Here is a 23103-nt window from a genome sequence, read left to right on the forward strand (position 1 = left end):
TTCTACGGGGAGCAACCGCGAAGGCAAACAGAACTGTGCTGTCTCCTGGCTGTTCAGGCTCCCCGATCATCCCTCCACCGAGCCGGTGGTGGGCTCCGGCATGCCTTGTCTGTAAGCCCAGCCCTTTACCTTTATTGTCAGCGGCGATGAACCCAAGGATGTTTTCATGGCGAAGCATGACTGTCTGGTATATCTCTGCTTCCCGGAACCAAGACCGTTCCTCCCGAGAAGAGAATATTTTCACAGCCACATCACCGCCCCGCCAGCGGCCGCGCCACACTTCTCCAAACCGGCCCTTGCCAATTATCTCCTGTAAGACGATGGTCCGGGCCACTGTGCGCTGGACGAAGAGGGGTAGCCCTGGGGACCAGAGAAGGGACAGAAAGCCGACACTGTGTACATCTGCTGACCGCTGCAGCTCCCACTCACTGCCACCCTGGAGAAGCCCTTCCCTCCCACAGCGCCTCCATGCTTCCCACAGCGCCTCCATGCTTCCCACAGCGCCTCCATGCTTCCCACACCGCCTCCATGCTACAGTGGCCCACTGAGCACAGAGAGCTCGGGAGCCCCGAGGGCGAAAGGCATATGAAAGGCTGTTCCTCATCTACGCGGGTTCTCCTCCCAGCTAGTATGGACGACAGATCTAACTGTCTAACCGGATTTACTAACTCTTCAGCCAGCCTCCCGTGGGCCAGGCCACCCACAGCCACTTTATGTGGAAGAGCAAAGTCAAGGGGTTGAGTGAGCGGAGCGCCTCTGGCTGCTCTGCTCAGTGGCCACTAGAGGGCAGTGCTGCGTGGCCCATGAAAGCCCACCCGAGCTCAGGGCACACCAAGTTCCCACCGCTCTCCAAAGGGATCACAGTTCTGCTCACAAGAGCTCCAGATGCAGCAGGACTGGCGGGCGGACGACTGCCCAGGATGGTTCTCAGATTATTTCACTGTCTTTATAGGACTCATTTGTCACCTCATTTGATCCATGCAAGGAGTGTCTCCCTCCCTCTCCAGTCAGCTCCATCTTCGCGACTGACTCTAACTCTCTCCCTCTCCTTGACTGAACAAATCCAAGTGTTATCAACCCCAAGCTGTTTACTGCATGTTTACTATGCATGAGGCGCTTGCATAAATGACCTCATTTCCTCACAACCACCCATAAGGTAGGTGTTATTATTATGCCCATTTTACAAGTGAGAAAACTAAGCCTCAAAGGGGAAGGTTAAGTTATTTACTGGAATTCATACAAGCTGTAAATGGCAAAGAACGTAAGACTGACTCCAGAGTTTATGCCTGTAACTCTCACAGCACAGAGCCGCCAAATGCTTCTCAATTTCGTCCCCTCTTCTCGCGGCCCTCCTGACCCGTTCTGACCTCCTCTGGAGGACTTCCAGCAGTCTCTCTGCCTCCCCTCTGATCTGGCTCACCCCACACACCCCGCACAGCCAGCCTCACCCTGCCCTCCCTAACAGGGGGCTGCTGGATGGATGAATCCACCCTTCACACCACTGCCAGAGTTCTTTCCGCAGGAAAACATGAGCACACGCTTTCTCACACGACAGCCTTCGGTAGCTGCCTCTCCCCTCACCAGACAAAGCACAGCCCAAGTATTTTCCCACCAGGGCCTGGACAACAAGCTGGCCTCTGGATCATTCCCTAAACACTCAGTGAACATTTCTGTCTTTTTGTGCTCTCGAGCAAGGGTTTTCCGGTGGCCTGGAATGTTTCCTGCCCTCTTCCCACTCTCAAAACTTCCAACGCAGGACCCCTTCAAACACGACCTCCTCTTTGAGATCCTTCCCCACAATCTCTTCTATCCAGTCCCGGCTTGGCCTCCTGCTCATCTTGTTTACTCTGTATCACCCACAGGATGCTCAACACACACTTGTTAGTGTGAACTGAAGGTTACACAAGCAGCAAGGACTTATTACTTTAAGGCCACAGGATTAAAACCCCAGCACCTTGGAAGCTTTGCATATTCTGAATTAAGAGTGGACGAAACCAACCAGAGAGAAACAGTTACTCATCATTTCACTCCAGATGATAGAGTAACCACCCTAGACCTGCCCTCGCCTCAGCTAATCCAAGTCTTAAAAAAAAAAAAAAGACTCCAGAAAACCCGAGCGACCCTCCTCCAGCAGCAAATCAAGTCACAGAGCCAGTCAGTTCTAACCACTGCCCTACCCTCTTTCAGCAAAGAACAAGCCATGTATTTTCTCTCTTCCTAAAAATATGCAGCTTTTAAATATATCCATCATCTTGGCACTCTCTACTGCAGAGCTTAATAAAGGCAAAACCACGGAAATTCAGAAGATGTCAGAGCTCAAAGTATTCCTGTGCTCAAGAAGGGATGTCTGGCCATGACTGATGGCATAATTTCCCCACAGAAGAGTCTGTCATGGGCTGAAAAAACATACACCAACACACGTGGAATTCTCACGGACATGAGCCTGTAGGTTTGAGCTAGAATGGCAACAGGGGCCTTTGTATCCACATTTCCCCCCATAGGAACAGAATACCACTGTCACTAAAATAATTATTTATCTTCCTAAAAAGACTGCTTTGTACTCACAGCCGCATCTGCTAGCTGGCTCTGCTCTCCTCCGAAACCAGAGCCACCCAACAGTCCTTACCCTAAGCTCTAGTCTCACATCGAGGCCCACCTAAGAAAGGCTCGGTCACCGACAGGCAGCTCCGGAAGTGGTGCTGACGCCATGCTGGAAGCCCTGGCTGCTTTTATTTCAACTGCCACCATAAACCCTTGGGCAACTGCTACGAGTCGATCATTTACCCAAGCCCAGCTCTCTGGCCTTGCTCGGTGTCCTTAAACTCCCCTTGCGGTTGCTCACAGATCAATGATTAGCTGCCACCACCTCGCAGGAACCCGGCACACTCCAGTTTCTCCAAAGGGGCCCTGACACTGAGCACTCTGCTGCTCAGGCGGAACCAGGTGAATTTTAATAGCTGCATGGTTACAAGACTTGAAGAGAGGCAGGGACTCTGGAAGGGAGAGTTCTGCAGCTGATCCTTGGAATTCCAGAGAATGAGAGATTTTCTGTGAACCCCATCATCTTATTACATGTCAAGACTCCCAAAGAAGGGGAATTCTGAAAGCAAATGGCCAGGCTTCTTCCTGAACGTTCCATCGTGCTGGGAGGCAGTGAGGAAGGCTAACGGCTGGCGTGAGGCCTGAAGAGGTGGTACCTGAGCCAGACCCTGACGTGGAGAGGTCGTAGACCAGGTCCTGGAGCGTCTTGTCCTTGGAGAGACACATCTCACACGAGGGGTCCTCCATGTCCAGCCTCTGGCGGTTGTGATAGACGCGCTGATGATAGTTAATGACAAGGAAAACGATGATGATGATGAGAAACAGGAGGAACACTGGGCCGGCAATGATGCCCACCAGCTCCACGGGGCCCCACATGGAGGGGTGTTCAGGCTCCTTGAGATGACCTGGGGCAGGGGAGAGAGAAAGAAGAAAGTGAAAACGTGGGACCGCCAAGGCCTCCCTCTCCCTGGCTCCTCCATCCAGGCGGAGATGCCCCCTTCCTCTCCCCACTCTGGCGTCACTGGGCTGGTGGATCTGTCTGGACGCTCTCACATGCCAGCCTCTCTAGTTATGGCACCCGCTGCAACGGTCAGAGCCACGGCCCGCTTGGTCATTTCACGGCGTTTCACGGTGTCTTCCCACCCCCATGCCCCAGGAACACACCAGGTTCTGCTCCTCCGTTTGTGATGGCCTCCTGAAGCGCGACTCGGTCTCTCCCCGCCTCCTCAGATCTCCCCAGTCACGCCTCTTACCTGGCGGACCTGTGAAGGCTGGTGGCTACCACTCCCCAGCGCAGAGCGCCATCCTCCAGGCCCGAGTCCCTCTTCCCCTTTGCCATCACCGTCACAGGGCTTACGGGCTGCCTCCTCCGGGATCACCCCAGACCCTCCCACAGGCATCTCTGGCTGGCTCTCCCACTCCCCACCAGCTGCCGACGGCTCCTCAGCCACGACCCAAAATGCGGCTTCACCTCTGTGGTGCACTCGACAAGTCTGTCTCCCTTTCCTGGGATCCACAGACCAGAACTGGGAGGAATGCCCTCCCACGTCACCTCAGGGAGCATCCAAAAGGCGCCTCCACCTAGCCTCCAACAAAGGGGGGGGCGCAGCAGGGAAGGATGAAACGACAGGGGCGCCCGGCCTCCACGGCGGGCCAACGGGCCGGCAAGGGTGCCACTCACCGCTGGGCACCCTCAGGCCGATCTTGTTGCAGAAGTCAGTGTAGCAGCAGTGCGTGTTGCGCAAGTCCTCGGAGCTCAGGCAGTAGAAGGGCTTCCCGGCGGGGACCAGCTCCACTTTGGGGATGCAGGTCCGCACGTGGTGCTCCATCCCGTCCAGGTTGAAAATGGAGACCATGCAGGCCCCATCCGTCTCACACGTGTAGTTGGCTTGGAGGCAGCTGGTGCACGCACACAGCAGAGCTGCGGGGAATTCGGGAGCGGACACTGATGTCAGTGTGAGGTCTTAGCCTAGGTCCTTCTCTGAAGTTAGAATACAATCCCCTAGCGCACTCGTGGTTCCAAAACAAGGTGCTTTTTACAGGGATGGGGCCAGAGATGACGTCGTCAGGGGAAGCCCAACCTTTTCACCTGTCTATTCAGATCACAGACAAGGCTTTCTGCTCCGCAACTGTCCCCCTACCCAGCCGTTTTCCTCTAATTGCTCTAGTTTATGTCTTTAAGAAACAAAGAAACTACCTTTTAAACTCTGCTTTAGACTGTTGTATGTTGTTGCTGTTTAGTAGCTAGGCTGTGTCTGACTTTGTGACCCCATGCACTGCAGTCTGCCAGACTCCTCTGTCTGGGATTTCCCAGGCAAGAGTATTAGTGGGTTGCCATCTTCTTCTCCAGGGGGATCTTCCCGACCCAGGGAGTGAACCCGTGTCTCTTTCACTGGCAGGTGGATTCTTTACCACTGCACCACTGGGAGGAGGGGGGCTACTCTAGACTTAGACTCACTTTAAGAACCTGTCTTGAGGCTGGGAAAAGGGTTTTCCTTTGAATTTAGACGCCTAAAGATGAGAGCCAAGCACGGTCCCCTGGGAGACAAGAGGGCCCCTCCCCCACATACTCCTTCCACCACCACCGCTTCTTAGAGCCATCTTCAACCCCATCTCCTTTCTCTGCACCAGAAACGCCTACAGTTTCCTGAATGCAATGTGCGTGCTCTCTCACACAGGGTTTTGCTGCAATGGTTTTTTCCTGGCTAATTCTTACACGTTCTTTAAAATTCAGCTTAAACGTCACTTCCTTTGACAAGCTTCCCCTGACTGGTCCAACAACCTCCTTCTCCCTTTAGTTCCCAGCAGGTACCCCTTCCAAAAGGGGCAAGACGACACCCTCCAAAGAGGGCAATATTAGTGCCACTTCATACAGTCACTGTGAGGACTAAATGAGCTAATGCACAGAATGGGTGCATGCCATGTCGCTTCACTAGTGTACGACTCTTTGCAACCCTGTGGATCGGAGCCCGCCAGGCTCCCCTGTCCATGGGATTTCCCAGGCAAGAATACTGGAGTGGGCTGCCATGCCCTTCTCCAGATCTTCCCAACCCAGGGACAGAACCTGCATCTCTTATGCCTTCTGTGCTGGCAAGCGGGTTCTTTACCACTAGTGCCACCTGGGAAGCCAACGTACAGAAAGTACTCAATAAATCTAACCCACTCTGAAAGGGCCTTGATACCATCACTTTAAAAGCACTATATATATATATATGTATATATATTCCCCCCACCCCCAAATAGATAGTATGCGCAATCATCTCTGGGACTAACAAGTTTGGCTGGGTGTGTGTTATCCCTAAGTGTGCACTGTTGACAGGAAATTACTGTAAATGAATTTGGTGCCTCTGAAAGTCAGTTCGGCAGCCCTGGAATCTGAAATCCTTTATTTATCCATCTAACAGGAATAGCACAGACAGCAGCAGCTGGCTCTCCCCAGCACTGCCTCCCGGGAGCCTAACCCAGCCCTGACCTCTGGGCTCGACCCACCGGGGTCCTGAGACTGGGGCTCACGGGGCTGCACACAGCACTCACCCATCAGGGCTGCAAGCGCAGGGGGACCCGAGTCCCCGGCTGGACACTACGCGCATACTGTCTGGATACCAAGAGGGAACATATTCCAACTACGGCCCCTGGAGAAGAGACACTTATGACCAGTCCCGTGAAAAACTATCCTGTTGTAACGCACCCCTTTCGGCTGTAAACAGTCTATCTTTGTCTCTTCCTCTAAAACACTGAAAGGCATCTCCTGGCCTTTCAAATCCAAAGACAGAATAGAAATATCTCTGCGTCCAACTCCCCACTCCGGCAGGCCTTCTGTAAACGACACGATCCTCGCCATCCCCACTGAGGAAACAAAGGAGAGCGACCTGGGACAGGTACTCTGACAGCATGGATCTTCACCGCACAGCCTGCGGGATTTTTTTTTTTCCCCACAGTATTTGATCAAAGCCTTTTCTTCTGGGAGAAATTCCAAGACACGCAGCTCTCTGCTGAAGGGCTTGGGGAGTGTTGTATTTTAAAGGCAGGAAGTTTAAAGCAGGTACCCTTTAGACTAGGATCCCAAACACAAAAGGAATTTTAAAAGTAAATTCCTTCTGAATGTCATTCTTCTTGCTGACTGAAATTTACTTCTGCAGCTCTCAGAACACTCAGCCCCAGCTCCTTTGACTCATGCTGAGTCCTGCCTACTCATCAGCAAGCGCGAGCGCCCATTACTCTCCCCGTCAATGGGGACATTCAGGCACAAAGGGGTCCCCGCGGCATGCACACCTCTCAACACACGCGCCCCGATGGCCGGCTGGGGATGAGCACAGTCTCGGGGCTATTTTCGGAAGCCAGAAGGGAAAGCGAACAACTCCCAGAGGGCTATTCTGAGCACAGTGGGACACGCGAGCCAGACCCGCGGCCGCCTCTGGAAAAGCAGCTCCCTTCGGAGTCCGTCAATTAGCAGCCGGGGAAGCAGAGCCCCTGCTCCCAGACATGCGCTCCCCTTTCCCTGGTTCATGGCCTCTTTCACAGTGATTCATCCTGGAGGACGAGCACACCCACACGTGGCTCATTATTTTTGGGAAGTACTTAAACAATCTTGGTGTAAGACAGGAAAGAACAAAAGTGGTGAAATCTATGCTAGACGGGACGAAGAACGGAACTGGGAGCGGGGCCATGCGGCTTTGTGATAAGGGATTGGGCAAGTCCCTGGCTCTATCTGGGCCTCGGCAGCCCAGCCAGAAAATGCCATTTACGTGACAGAGGCGGTTTGAAGATCAACCCGCATCTGCAGAGTGCTGCTGGTCCTCCGAGAAGGCTGCCTGCATCTGTGTGCAGGTCTGCTCTTTAGCAAGGCAGTGAGAAGTCTGAAAAGGGTATTTCTGTGATAGCCATCACCACTGCCCACGCCCCTGCGAGGTTTCTGTTACTCTCCCTAGAGCCACAGCAGGGGAGCGTGGCAGGAGCAGGTCACACAGACCCAGGGCTCAAACACCAGCTCTATCAGTCACATGACCTTGAACGAGTCAGTAACCTTTCTACACCCCAGCTGCCTAATCTGAAAAGTGGGGCTGTTAATTACCTCACAGGACTGTGTAAGACATGAAATAAGAGATTTATGAGCCAACTCCGTGGAAAACTCCTGAGGCTGGGAAAGATTGAGGACAGGAGGAGAAGGGGGTGACAGAGGATGAGATGGCTGGATGGCATCACCGACTCAATGGACATGAGTTTAAGCAAGCTCTGGGAGATGGTGAAGGACAAGGAGGCTGCAGTTCACGGGGGTTGCAAAGAGTAGGACATAGCAACTGAACAACAACGAGACTTAAAAAATGTGAAGCAAAGAGATATTCAATAAATTTTAATCACTCCCTTCAGTGTAAAACTCAAGTAAACACATTCACATACAACATGTCTCTCTAACCACTAATTAGGAAGTGCCAGGTTACAGCAAGACCACAGCAAGGAACTGCTGTTTGAGTCTCAGCTCTGCCAGTAACTAGTTGCGTGGTTTTGGGCAACTCATTTTAACCTTCCTGAACATCATTTTCCTCATCATTAACCAGAAAGAAGGGGCTGAACCAGATGAGCTCCAAAATCCTCCAGCTGAAATCTGAATCTAGTTTGTTTTTAAATTTACATTGCTTGGATCACTGATTCAACACTGGAAGTTCTGCTTTAATTCCATATACCTTTTTCTGAACTTTAAAGACTAGTCTTAATCATTTTTTAAAAATATTTTTTTATTTTCTAGTGGTCTTAGTTGCCCCACGGCATGTACAATCTTAGTTCCCCAACCAGGGATCGAACCCACATCCCTTGTGCTGCACGGCAGACTCTTAACCACTGGACCATCAGGGAAGACCCAAGAAAGATTGGTCTCTAAACTGTCTTCTGTTAATATTTTTCACTGAAACAAAGGGATCACAAAAGTATAAAAACATCTGAATTGTGGGATTCTCTGGCAATCCAGTGGCTAGGACTCTGCACTTCACTGCCATGGGCCCAGGTTTAATCCCTGGTCAGGGAACTAAGCTCCAGCAAGCCACGTGGCATGGCCACAGACACAAAAAAAATCTGAATTTACTAAAACTTTTCTAGTACACTAAATCACAAATTTAGCTTTAGATTTCTCTGAAAAACTGAATCTGGACTACTGATAACAGCCATTTATAATCTGTTTCACAGTGACTCATCAGGTGAAATCAGCCTACACACATGCGCATAAGCAGTACATACCTAACACTCTCCGTGTTCCTGACCGAAGAGTTAGAAACAACAAAATTAGGAAAGCCAGTCACAGAGGAGTCACAAAAGCAGGTTAACAGTGGTCAGAGTGAAATTCTCACTAGCACAGCATTTTGATACGAACAAGCTAGTCAAACCTGAACCAAAGACATTATGGCAGGATTTGAACATGTTTTCAAAGTATGATGAGAAGGTGGTCTGTGGTAGAATATCAAAGCAAATTTAATTTGGGAGACAGGCTGTGTTTGGAGGAAGGCTGACAAGTCCCGACTTGGGCAGACTCTGTCTCGCTGCATATTATGGAGCTGCTAACATGCTGGGTCTGAGCAGAGAGCCCCACGCAGGCCCCTCTCTCCTGCCCACGGCATACTCTGGAGGACACTCAGTCAAGGCTGTTGTCCCAACAACTAGAAATTCCCAAGAACCAAGTGGCTAAACTCACTGCCCTTCAGCCCACATCACCAGCGGACAGGCTGTGGGAGGGGCAAGGTAGAGGCACCAACCTCAGAAGGTAAAAGGCAGCCCAGAACACCCATATTTGTCCTGGTACATGAAGGTTCATGATGTTTTAAAGCTACAGTATCTATGTTTTTTGGCTTATATTTACACACACACACATATACTCCTTGGGGATGGTAAGTTTCATCAGTTTAGGGTGGCACATTGTCCTGTTTAGGGATACTAAACCTGCCTCTTCCAAACTTCACTGGGCAACCTTCTAGTTCCACAAGAGCCCAATACAGCCTGTGCCCCCTCCCCCCTTACTCTTCATGACTTTACAACTTGATCATAGCTGCGTCTGAGCCCTCCTCTTTCCAGATGACAGCATCCATCACACAGCCCAAACTGATGAGAACAGCCTATTACAACCTGTGATCATTTTAATTCTTCTTCCTTGGACCATATCCAAACTCCCTACAGCTTCCTTGGGATAGAACAAAGACCACAATTCTACACAACTCTGTGACCCTGAAAAGCCAGGATGATCTTGGGAAAGGGAAAAGAAAGAGAACAAAGTTGGAGGACTCACCACTTACCTGATTCAAACTTACTACAAAGCTACAGCTATCAAAACAGAATGAAACTGGCCTAAGTACGGACTATAAATCAATGAAACAATTGAGAGTCCAGAAACAGATCTATATATCATCAACTGATTTTCCATTTCTAAAACATTTCGGGGGTGGGAAGACTAGTCTTCAACAAACAGAAATCCACATGCAAAAGAATGAACTCAGACCCTTCACACTACACACCAAGATTAATTAATGTAAGTTATTACATAATGTAAGTAATGTAATTAATTCAATGTAAGTCAAAGACCAAAATACAGGAGCTAAAGTTTATATTCTAAAAATTTTTTAATGAAAATAAGGGTAAATCTTCATGACCTTGGATGTCGCAATGGGCTCCTAGATATGACACCTAAAACACAAGCAACGAAAGAAAAATAGATGGACTGGCCGTCACCAAATTAAAAAGACTTTTGTGTCTCAAAGGATAATGTCAAGACAGCGTGAAGAGAGCCTACAGAATGAGAGAAAGTATTCAAAAATCATGCATCTAATAACAGTCTTGCATCCAGAATGCATAAAGAACTCACTCTTAAAAACTGATGACAAAAAATAATTTTAAAATGAGCAAATGATTTGAATGGACATTTCTCCAAAAAAGCTATACAAATGACCCAAAAGTACATGAAAAGCTGGTCAACATCATATCAAATGCAAATGAATTTCAAATTCAAATGTAAACCAAAACCACATATAACTAAATGTGGTGTTTTAGTGACTTTCTGATAATGTACAGTTTTTTTGGTGAATTTATATTTCTTTCTATATTTTTAGGACCAATCTCATTTTTAATAAGGTAAAAGAAGAAGGGGAAAAAAACTAGAGAAAAAAACTTCTGTTTTTGCCATGTGATGTCCCAAGAGTGCATCTGTAGAAAAGTGTTTGTCAGCTAAATAAAAGTCACATTTGATAAGAAAAACAAAAACAAACAGAAACCAAACCACAATGAGATACCACTTTACACCCACGAGGAAGGCCATAAGGAAATGCTGGTGCAGAGCCAGAGGAAGCTGGGACACTATACACTGATAGTAAGACTGCAAACCGGTACAGCTCCTGTACATGGAAAACAGCTTGATGACTCCTCAGTAAGGTAAACACTGAATCACCATATAACCTGGCAATTCCACTCCCAGTACAATATGCCCAAAAGAATGAAAGCAAGTGTTTAAACAAAAACTCGTACACAAATGTTCCTAACAGCACCATTCACAACCATCAAAAGGTGGAAACCCGAATGTCCACTCAACAAAGAGTGGACAAAGAAAATGTGGTACCCTCATCAGATGGAGTATTAGTCAGCTATAAAAAGGAATAAACGGCTGATATCTACTACAGTGTGGATGAACTTTGAAAACACTGTGTTAACTGAAAGAAGCCACATGTCGTACGAGTCCATTCATATTAAGCATCCGGAAAGCATATTAGTGGTTATTAGGGGCTGCTGAGGGGAGAAGATGGGGGATGCTGGCTTTGTGGGTTACTAGGTTGGTTTCCTTCAGGGTAAAGAAAAAGTTCTGGAACTAGAGAGGTGATGGCTTGCCCAACATTGTGAAGGTACTTCATTGATTTATACACTTTAAAATGCTTAAAAATTCTTATATGTGTTTTACCATAGTTTTAAAAATACCATAAATCTCTAAAAAGCAGTATGTGTAATACAGTCTCAACTACAGAACAAAACCAGCAAAAACCCAAACATGCAGACCCCCCAAAATGAAGGCACAGGGTTGTTCTGTGTCCTTCCCAAGTCCGAAGGCTCTCATATGCCCCAGGAACCCGTGAACTCCTAGAAGAGGGAACCAGAGTCCTTCTTGTCTTCATTTTCTCACTGGTATCCAGCACAGTGCCCACACACCACACTGTGCTTAATAAATCTCATTCAGCAGCTCTCAGCCTAGCAATCTGAGAGGGCAGGGGGCTCTGCCAGAGAGGACATGCTTTTATCTGTTTTATATGCATTTCCACATTTTCATTTTTGAAAGGTTTTTACTGCTTTAAGAAGACAGAAAAAAAGAAAAAGTTGTTCAGTAACTACTGATCTAGACAACTGTCAAAATGTTTATGAAAATCCTGAATTGGGCTTAAAAATGGAGGTGTCTGGCACTCCACTATCACAAAGTAGAGGTAATGTCTGTTTCTCCAGAAAGGCTGGGGAGCTGACAACAGCACCAGGCAGGAAAGCCCTGCTGCACGGAAATAAAGTAATCAGGTGCTACTGGTGACAAAGATTCGAAGTGCATTTTCAGTTTTCACAATCATCCAAATTAGATTGTAAAAATACACTAAAATAAAACAAAAACTCTCAAGTACCAAAGAGCCATAATGAAGTCCAATTTTACAATGTGTAGCTAGCTGGTGGTACCCAAAAAGTGTACTGGTAAAAAGCACTTCCAGCTGACTTAATAAAGGAAGCTATTTGTATGAGAGAGAGAGAAAAAAAAGCACAGATTTAACAATAAGACATTTGATAAGCTTGGTATTTAATTTCAATCTGGGGAAAGGTCTCAGAGTGGGGTTTGCGTAAGAGAAAGGTGTTTGAAAAGTCAGCTCCACACTGTATCTATTCTACAAACTGCCTTTCTGACATTCTACTTGGAGACAAACCCAACCCCAGAGAGCTGTTTAAACAAGTTCACCCTTAAGCCTCAGGTCGAGAGAATGAAAGCTTTGTTCTCACTCAAAAGAGACGTTTGATGTTTATGCTAAGGAGACCTGTCATTGCGACTTAATTTATGGCTGGCTGTAAATGCCTGAACATCCAGCAAGGGCCCACCTGCTGCCCAGGGGAATGTCAAGGTAGAGCTGGAAGGAGAGGCATCCCTATGGCAGAGTATGTCCTGTGTTCCTGGGACCTAAGTGTACAAACTCAGCCGTCACATTCAGACTGTCTGCTAGTCACTTGGTATTTCTCCTTTACCCACAAGTTTATATTGACATGCACAACCTTCTGTCTTCTTTCTTTGCTGTACTTAAACAGACACACTCCTGGCTCAATAGAGCAGGGGAGAGTATTTATCAGTGGTGTTTTGTATTTGCTTCCTGACCTACTTACTACACTACGATGTGTGGAGAGGTGACAGTGTACATCACAGTTTCGAGAAGAGGGATAGGAGTGGTTGTTTCAGACAACTAGGACAATGAAGAGAAAAAAAATCAGCAAGGATGGAGAATAAAACTAACGAGGTTGAGGACTTCCCTGGTGGTCTGGTGGTTAAGATGCCACGCTTCCAGTGCCTTTACTGCAGAGGGCACGGGTTTGATCCCTGGCTGGGGAACTAAAGTCCCACGTGCTGCGCATGGCACAGCTGAAAAAAAAAAACATGAAAAAAACACCAAAAAACAACTAATGAGGTTGAGATCAAATTTATCTCAAGTAAAAGGGGCAGGTAGTGGATTCAACAGAGATGAAAGAGGTGAGGTACAGATTATGACATTCCCAGTAACACACAAATGTCTGGGGCACTTTTAGGTGACTAGGATGAAAAGTGTATATATAGGAGATAATGAAATTACAGCAGGACAGAACTGGAATTATTTACCTAGGATTTTGCTGAGAGGATGGAAAAGAATGAATGAATTCAATTAAATCATTAAGTACCTAAAATACACAAGGCTCTGTGATAGAACAAAGACATATAAAGAAAATACAAGGCAGTTCCTAGGATCAACTTTCAGGGCGTAGAGGGTGGGAGAGAGGGAGAAGCAGAAAACTCTAAGCCAGTGTGAACCTCTATGTTACTGATAATGAACCAAAAAGAAATGCAGAGAGGATGGAGTTACTGGCTGGGGGATAGTAGGAAGACACAGAGGGTCCCACACTTGGAGGATGTTGGATTTGGCTGAGAAGGCCAAGACCAAGAAAAGCACAAGGCATGTGAGGTCTAAAGTAAATGGGCAACAGGACAACAATGCCAGGGTTCTAGCCAAGATAAGGGCAATAAGCGAGACTAGACTGGACTGAGTGGGGCGTGGTGGCAGGCGAGGAGGTCTGGAGTCAACCATGGAGGCTACACAAAGGTGGCAGAGCCGGCGCACTTTCAGGGTTGAACCCAGTGGTAGGACGGGAAGGCAGGGACTGGCTGGAAAGCTACTTCAACAGTCACCACAGCACACAGCACAGTACAGGATTTTGAGCATGTGCTGTGGAGTCAGACTCTAGGCCCACTGCTTAACCTCTGTGCCCCAGTCTTCTCACCTGTAAAATGGGGATGCAAGTGCTCACAGAATGGCTGTCCAGAGTTAGCAATGCAGCACAAATGCCCAGTATAACCCTTGACTAGACGGTACACACTCAGGAAATCTGATGGTTTTATTATTGCTGTCACCCTAGTGAATGAGAAGGGGCTGCACTCTTGTGTGGTTTTATGGTTGTTCTAACAAGCAGAAGTCAGTCTGTGGGCAAACTTCTTAATGGCAAGCACAGATTCTTTCCTCAGTATCCCCCTCAACACTGAGCTTGAGGTGTGCTCCCTAACATCTAGGGAGATGTTAAGAAAGAACACTGATTGGATCTGAATTTATCTACTGCAAGTGTAGAAAGTAACGTACAAATGTACACCAAGATAATACATGACAATCTGGGGACAGGGACGCTCAACACAATATATATATTTTTAAATTTCTATTTAAATTAAAAAAAAAATAGAAATCCCTCGTCAGATTCCTCAACACATCAAAATCATTGAAAGCATCCACAATCTTCTCTCTCCTCCAAACCTCACAATGTCTAGGAAAAGGTAACAGGCAGCAGCTGAAAGCCACATGTGGTCTCAGGACTTCTTTCCACATGTAAGTCCATCCATGGGAAGGCAGGGTGACCCGGTCTCAAGGAGCCTCAAGCCTATCTTGGGGAGTGCGCTTATCCCTCAATCCTGTTTTCCTTCTCCTCATATAACCATCTGACTCACCCCACATGCATTTTAAAAAACAATACCTATTTACTATTTCAGTTTCTGTAGGTCAGAAGTCCAGGCATAGCATGACTGATATTGGCTGGGGCTTTCTCGTCTAGGGCTGGGACCTCTTTCAATCTCACTCATTGCTGGCAAACTTCAATGCCCTGTGGATGAAGGACTAAGGCCCCCAACGGCCCTACTCGCTGACAGCCAGGGACCACTCAGTTCCTAAAGTTGGCCTGTAATTCCTGGTCACGCGGCTCCCATGGGCAGTTCACACCTGAATGTTTACTTTCTCCCAAGCCAGCTGGGGCATCCCTGCCTTCCTCTTCTGCAATCAGCTGAGAAAATGCTCTGCTTTCAAAGGGCCAGCTTGATTAGGTCAGGTCCACCATGACAGCGTGCCCATCTGAAGGTCAACTGATTTAAACCCTTCACGATACAGTTGACCCTTGAACAACTCAGGGGTTAGGGGCACTGACTGCTACAGAGTCAAAAACCCTCGGATAACTTAACAATCACCCCACTAGACCTGAAGTTCCACATCCGTGAATTCTACCAACCTCATACTGCATAGTACTGCACTCTGGTATTTACTGGGGGAAAAAAAAACCCCACCCCTGTATAAGTGGACCCATGCAGTTCAAACCACGTTTACTCAAGGGTCAACTGCACCACCTTCATTCATATCTGAGAACTGAGAACAGGTGTGTGTATACCTAAGGCTGGAAATCATGGGGAGAAGGGAGCAGTGGGAAGGACACTGTGGTAGACATAACCACCTTGTACTGTTTCTTTATCATCTATTTCACCTGCCAGAAGGTGAGCTTCATGAAGGTTAAGCATTTCGTCTCCTTTTGTTTACTGGTGTATCTCTGCACCTACAACAGTGCCTGGTATATAGTAGGTGCTCAGTAAATCTGTGTTACAGGAACCTTTAGATCACCATAGCAGTTCTCAATATATGTATATATAGATACCTGGTTTATTCACAAGCTAGAAATAGAACTTATAACTGTTACACTACACTGGTACAGTGAAACCATCTAGGAGTCCTGGGAACTCCACAGGATATGATTTTCTCTCTGCCACAATCATTGCACTGCTTGAACAAAATACAGTCAATTTTCATTATTCATGGATCCATATGTGTGAATCTGTCTACTTGCTAAAATTTACTTGTAACCCCAAAATCAACACTCTCAGTGTTCACGGACACTCACAGGTGAGCACAGAGGGGTGACAAATTTGAGCCACCCAGCACACACGTTCCCACGGAGGTTGAGTAAGAACGCTCTGGCTTGTTCCAGTTCTCATACTGTTAATACGTGTTCTTCTCATGGTATGTTCAGTGCCAAGCTTTCTGTCTTTTTGTGGTTTATGCTGGCGATTTCACTTCAAAACGGCCCCAAGGGTAGTGCGGAAACGCTGGCTAGTGTCCCCAAGTTCGAGAAGACAGTGACATGCCTCAGACAGAAAATACATATACTGAATAAGCTTCATTCAGGCGGGTATTATAGTGCTGTTGGCCCTGAGCTCAACTTTAATGAATCAACAATGTATATTAAATAATTTGTCTTGAAACAGAAAGACAAACAACGTAAAGTTATGTGCTGATCAGCTGATGAAAGCACTGGAACCAGCAGGAGCAGCGGTCCAGTATTTGCTAATCCAGTGTTCAACTGGGCTTCACAAAACAGTTACCAAAAATAAGGCCACCTAACTGTGTTAGCCCCATTTCACAGATCAAACAATGAAGTGGCCGGGGCTGTGACGTGGCAGCCCCCAGCGCACTCCAGCAACACCATCCTGTTTTATTTCCTTCACAGCACTCATGACTGATAACTGTGTTTACTCATTTATTTTCAGTCTGAGCCTCTGCAGTCATAAGTTCCATGAAGAGTTAGGATTTTTGTCCCTCTTGTTCCCTGTTACCTCCCCATGCCAAGAAGCATTCCAGGCCCACACCCAACCAAATGAATAAAGAAACCTCCTATATGTAATTGTGTAAATATTAGGGTGATTGATACTTTAAAGGGAAAGGCAGTTACTTTCATTATGTTAAATTCAAAATATTTAGCAAGACAAATGAGGCCTCAGACTAAATGGAGAGAGAAAAAAAACAAAAAGAGCACCACAGCTGCCTGAGGTGGCACTGTGAGATGCCCTGCAAGCAGGTAAGACTGCCGGGGAGGCTGGTGGACCAAGACTACAGAGGATGAAGAAAGGAATGGTATTCACCCGCGACGGAGAAGCCGGAGGGCAGAGAGAACAGGCAGGACCAGAGATGCTGCCTCCAGGCCCAGCTGCAGGTTGAACCATGTATGAGGCAGAGAAGCTGAGGAGAGCAAAACCCGAGAGGCGGGACATGGGACTCAAGAGGAACATGAGGCCCCCTGCAGAGTGACAGCCTGCAGGGGACTGCCCGCTCCAATCCTTTCAAAGGTCTGGGCCCTCCCAGGCCAGGTGGAACTGATGGGCTCCAGAGGCCCTCAGCACTTCCAGCATCGGAGGGGGCTGATGAGCAAGAGGACTCCAGGATTTTCTTCTCATGAACACAGAGAAGAAAATGAGGTAAGACCCCTCTTACATCAACTCCTGCTGTAACAGACAAATAGCACAAGGGCTCGAGACAAAGAGGCGGGATTCCAGAATTAATGTTCACCGCGGCTCTGAGCAAAGACTGAACCGTAAACAATAAGGATTTCAAAATTAAAACAAAAGAGCCACTTCAGTGTTCTAATTTAACCTTCCAAAATAAAGAAGATCGCAAGCACCGTGGACTGAGAATTCCATTCCACCTCAACACCCTGTGCTCCTGAGTTATTATGAGAACAGGCTGAGGCTGCAACGCAATTCAACTCCTGTTCCAAAATGCAACAAGCAGCTTCAACAGGCCATGCTGGAAGAAGCAGCACGCCTCATCGTCTCCTTGTCTCCTGATTCATATTTTGGTAGCAAGGTTACAATTAGCTCACCGGTGGCGAATAAACCTATTTATAACACAGCAGTCCACCTGAAAGACACAATCATCTAAAAAGGTTTTTAGAGGAAAACGAAGTGCAGCTGCTTCTTTTACTGACTGCAGATTTCCAAGGTCCTTTCGGATGAAGTCCTCAGTCTAACCTTCCTGTGCTCACAGGCACCATTCCGGCCACCTCTCTGCCTCCATGTTCTTATGTAACATTTACATAGTGCCATAAACATACCCAGAGTTGCGTAAGAATGGAAACGTTGCCAAACCAATAAAGCCTAAAGCAGGTCACTCCCTCCAGACCGTCTTTGATTAGCACAGGTATGCTGCCAGGCCTAGGATGTGAGGGCTTGTCAAGAGACAGAAATTAACTTGAGGAAGTCTGAAAGGGGTCCACAAAAAATGCAACAGAGAACAAATTAACCACATGGTGACATGTGTTGCTTCTCTCAATCCCAGGAGCTACTCTCTGCCCCATAAGATAAAAAGTAACCCAACATTGCCTGTTCACTGAAGTCAGAAACTGTGTCTAAAAATACCACCCAGCCAACTGGCTGTCAGTCAGTCAGTCTCACAAATGTCCCAATAAGAGAGACACAGACCAGTTCCTTACTTCACAGAGGCAAAACTGAGGCAGTCGCAGAAAAGTGAAGTGCCTTACTCAAGGACAACCTGTCAGGGAGCAAAGTTCTGGGGCTGGAGAGCAGCCTCCTCCCCCCACCTGGCTCTAACCTTTAACCAGAGTAGCCATTTTATTGTGTTAACCACATCTGTTCCAGGGGCTCTTAACAAAACTAATCCGAGATTCTCTTTTTCTCTACAAGAGTTCACTTCTGCTGTATTTCAAACTCATGTCCACTCAACAGAAGTATAAGACTTGGCCTGAGATTAAATTTTTGGTTTAATCACAGAAATTCAAAATATTCCCGTCAGAACCTCAAATGTCTCCCTTGCAGCTTTCTGTCTTAAGAAAATGAATGTCATGTTCTCCTGCTACTAATTCAGCTTTACATTGTTAAATGCTAAAGTGAAAATGCCAAAGGTAGGCCTTAGAATGTGGTCCACCTATTAAATGGATGCAGTTTATAACCTGGAATTCGCGCTCTGTACCACTGGCCTTTTACTAAGTTGCTACTAGTTCACTATTTAACACAGACACCTATCCCTTGCTTTCCTCACATCCTGTCTTCAGAGGCATCAGGGCTGCCTGGCCCTGCTGCTCCTCCCGGCCCACCTAGGGGAGCACGACAGAGGAAGCGTGGGGAGGACAGTAATCAACTTCTAGTTATCTCACAGCCTCTATGTTCCCAGAACTGATGCTTCACTTTAAGCCTTTTGCAACAGTGGTCTCTGTAGCATGCACTATTGGCAACGAGATGTGTCCCGGAAAAAACTGTAGTGTCTGGCCAAGTTTGAAGGCCTTCGAGAATGTTTGCTGGATACACAACCTAATTTCCAATTAACCAAAAAAAGAAACCAACTCCCTACTATGCCCACCCATCCTCATCCCAACAAACATCCATTTTAGGAAGGTTACCAAAAAAATGAACCTGTCCCATTCAGAACCAGATAGATCATCAATTAAACATTCTTAACTAGGCTCATGACAACAAGAAATATCCCACCAGACACTACACCAAACCAAGAGGGAAATGGCTGTTAAGAATTTCAGATACATTAGCAACAGGATAAAAATTCCTAAGGAAGAAATTTACAGATTTAGTCATACACATGTAAAATGACAAACCTGAAGGCTGAATCTCCTTATTTACTACCCTACTAGTGAAATAACATCATGATACACACTCCAAAAACATGGCCCCAAAGTAAGGCCCAGCATACATTATTCATGAAAATCATTAACTTACCACGAATGTCAGGCTGTGTTCACATACCTTCACCACATCTATCAGACCCCACAGCGCGTTACCTCTGCCACAGAGCAGCGAGATCCAGGAACACACACGACAGCCTTAGCAGAAGCATTAACCAGTGAACAAAGACCCCACCACACAGGCTGCACCACTGGAAACAAACATCAAGGCTGGAGGGAATGAACTTGTTTGTGAGACGCCAAAACGGGATCGCGTCTTTGGTTGATTGTCTCATTTCTGAAAGAGATCTGAACCCGCCTGAGAACCATTATTTTTTGGTGGAGAGAAGAGAACCACGGAACACACGCTTGATCTCGCGCTGCTAGAAGGTTAGGGGCTGCTGAGAAGTCAGAGCAGCAGGCTTTGCACATCGGGAGCAAAGACAGTCCTGACTGTCTCTCCCAGTTCCAACTGCGGGTCAATAATCACTCCAATATAAAGGCCAAATATAACCTTCATCTGCTACCCCAATGCCAGCACAGGGTTGAGACGACTCCCTTAAATATTTTAGGGTTTCATCTGCATTCCTCAAGCCCGTAAAGCCTCACAAACGAGACACTCAACTGAGTGTCCCACAGAAAGGCACCACTTTGGTAGTGAGAAGGATGGGGGTGCTGCCAGGGAGCAGAAGGCTGTGGGAGTTGGAAGGTGAGGGGTGTGCAAGGGTGGGGGAAGACGTAGGGGGAAGGGTTGGGAAGAGGGCTGGTGTGGGAAGGTAAATAAATCCTGACCAAGGGCCAACAGCTGGTCTGGTGGTGGGGTCTTTAAATAATCTTGGGGGTGGGAGGCAGGTTCCAGGATGTCACCTGAAAGGCATCCACAAAGTGACCAGCAGAATGGACCCCCTGAGGTGGGGTGGGAGTGGCGAGGGAGAAAGCAAATACACCTAGATGCAGATTAACCGTTCTGGAACTAGGTCTCCTAGGGTTAGAGAGATTCCAAAGCCAAGCTCCAGATAGGGGCCTGTTCGTCCCATTTCCTCCACTGAGCTTCCCCGGGGCATGTGGACTGGAGGAGGGGGGTTGGCCCCACTGAACTCAAGGGACTGCCCGAGAGGGAAATGTGACTCGCTTTCCCAGAACGTCAGGGAGGAAGGAGAGGGAGGGGAAGAAGCACCCCAACTGCAGGAGGGAGCTGACGGAAAGGTTGAAGACCCCCTTCCCCTTTTATCTATGGTGCGCAAGGGCTCTCAACGTCAGGATACCTCGGAGGAGCAAAGACCCCATCGCCGAAGCCCCACAATCTTGGCGGGAGAAAAGGCGCCCCCCCCCAACTCCCCCCTGGAGCATCTGGAGGGAGGGAATGAAGACCCCCGCCCCTGGACATGCTGAGCGGCAGAAACGTGGATCTCCAAACCTCGGGGAAGGAAGCCTGCACTCCCTTCCATGGAACATGGGGGTGCTGGGAGCGCGACCCTCGAGAGCTCCCCAGATCCAGTCCCTCCTGGGAAAGGGCTCGGGTCCCCAGGGGCCCGGCGTGAGCTCGGTCCCGGCGAGGCGGCCGCGCCTCGGGGATCGGGGGAAGCCGACCCAGGTGAGGGGTCCCCGCGACTCCCCCGCGCCCCCCGCCCGGCCATATTGTGCGCGTGGGGAGGGGGCGCGCTGTAGCCAGGGGCCGCGGCGCGAGGCCTCGCCCTCGCCCGGCCCGCTCCATCCCGGCCCCCGCCCCGCCCCGGGACTCACCCTGGATCCCCCGGGGCCCGGACCCGCCGCTGCCGGCAAGCAGGAGGACAACAAGGGGGAAGAAGGAGGAGGCTCCGGCCGACTCCGCCATAGTAACCGCCGCCGCCGCCGCCGCCGCCGCCGCCGCCGCCGCCGCCGCAGCCCAGCAGCGCCCAGCGCGCGCGCGCGCGCCCCCGGCGCCTCCCCTCCTCCCGCGGCCCGGCTCCCGCCTCCCTCTCCTCCACCCGGCGCCGGCACGTGCGCTCCCGGCGGAGCCGGCGCCGCGGCCGCCGCGCGCGCCCCCGAAGGGCGGGGCCGGGTGCGCGCGGGCGCCCGCCTTAAAGGGGAGTGTCCCCGTTAAAGGGGTGGGAGGGGCTCGCGCCTCGGCCAACCTCACCCGTGAGTGCCAAGCACGGCGCGGAGGCCGAGCCCCACACACGCGGCCTCCGCCCAGTTCTGCACCCCCAGCAGCGCGGCGTGATCTTATCAGCACCGACCCCCATCCCTCGCATAGAACGTTCTACGAGTCCCGTGCGCTTGTTCCCTTTTCCTTCATGCCTACTGCTTAGCCTCAAGCACCCATCACATCCCACTGGGATCGTCGCAACCATCTCCTAATTAGTCTCCCATTCCCAGTGGCCCCCTGCGATCCGCAGGACGCACAGCCACGTGTGTGATCGAATCATGGGATGCCCCTTCTCAGAACGTACAGGGCTTTTTAATGACAGTATTCAGTCTTGGTGAGGGTGCTGCGTGAAGCACTCCCGTGCTGTTGGTAGGTAGAAACCTTTTAGTAAACAACTTGGCATTGTGTATCAAATGTCTTAAAATGTTCATACCCCAGCCTCCCATCTTCAAGCAATAATAGAGATGAGGACAGGTTTTTGTGAGAAATGTTAACTATTACTTGTTTATCACTGTAAAAGCTGAAAACAAATAGTATAGAAAACAAATTATGTCCCGTCCATACGATGAAACATTATTTACTAATTAAAAATTATGTTTGTAAAAATAATGATGTGAGGAGATACTCATGAGATAATGCTAAATGAGAAAGCAAAATAGAAAACTACTTACAGTATTGTTCTGATTTTGTTGATACTGTATAACTGCAAGGAAAAAAGACTGATAGGAACTTAGTCAATATCTGAAGTTATCACCAGAATAATTTTTTTATTTTTTCTTTAAACATTTCAGTATTTTCTAAATATTTTGCAAATAAGCTACTGTTACTTTCAAATTTAGGGGGAAATGCTTATTAACGGTAAACTGAATCGCTCATATCTTTTTGAAAATATTCACTTTAAAAGAGTTTGAAATCATGAAAAGGACAGAGTTTTGGACCCAGAGTTCTGGATCTGAATTCTCGTTTTCTTACTAACTGGCATGGAAACTTGGGCAGATTTTTTAACCCCCATTAGCAGAGTCTCATCAAATGAGAATTAGAAGTGGAGAGGATGCCGAAAGGTGGGAGTGGGAAGGTGGAGCTTCTCAAATGGAATCCTCACCTTCAAAGCTGTTACCAACCTGAAGAATACCCCTCCTAATATAAAGAAAAAAACTAGGCTGCAGACACCCCAGACACCACTCACACACAAACACACACATGCAAAGTTTTACAGAGGCACTGTCTACACATTGATCAGTAACTGAATGATCAAACACCTTATTTTTATAGTGCTCTGCCTCTGTATATTCTTATAAGTGCTCATCCCCCCAAATGGGCACCCTCTCCCCTCTATTTTATCTAACTGATCTCCCAAACTCTGTTCCACCTGCCCTTTAGGATTCCCAGCTGTGGTGGGCACAGTGTAAGATTTCGTGCTTGCATGCTCATCACCCAGT

At 48.2% G+C, this 23103-nt stretch overlaps 1 protein-coding gene across 1 annotated transcript in view; it reads right to left on the reverse strand.

The window, feature by feature from the left end:
* The window catches only part of ACVR1B (activin A receptor type 1B), a 34116-nt gene extending 12647 nt beyond the window's left edge, over positions 1-21469 (reverse strand). Inside the window, exons 1-4 of the mRNA XM_027967297.3 lie at positions 21280-21469; positions 4223-4462; positions 3198-3446; positions 130-360 (exon numbers count right to left, since the gene is read on the reverse strand). Coding sequence (XP_027823098.1) covers positions 130-360; positions 3198-3446; positions 4223-4462; positions 21280-21370 — 811 coding nt within the window. The 5' untranslated portion in view covers positions 21371-21469. The remainder of the gene's footprint in view (positions 1-129; positions 361-3197; positions 3447-4222; positions 4463-21279) is intronic.
* Between the last annotated feature and the right edge of the window lie 1634 nt (positions 21470-23103).

The sequence above is a fragment of the Ovis aries genome, chromosome 3, assembly GCF_016772045.2.
Source record: "Ovis aries strain OAR_USU_Benz2616 breed Rambouillet chromosome 3, ARS-UI_Ramb_v3.0, whole genome shotgun sequence".
In the NCBI taxonomy this organism is placed as follows: Eukaryota; Metazoa; Chordata; class Mammalia; order Artiodactyla; family Bovidae; genus Ovis; species Ovis aries.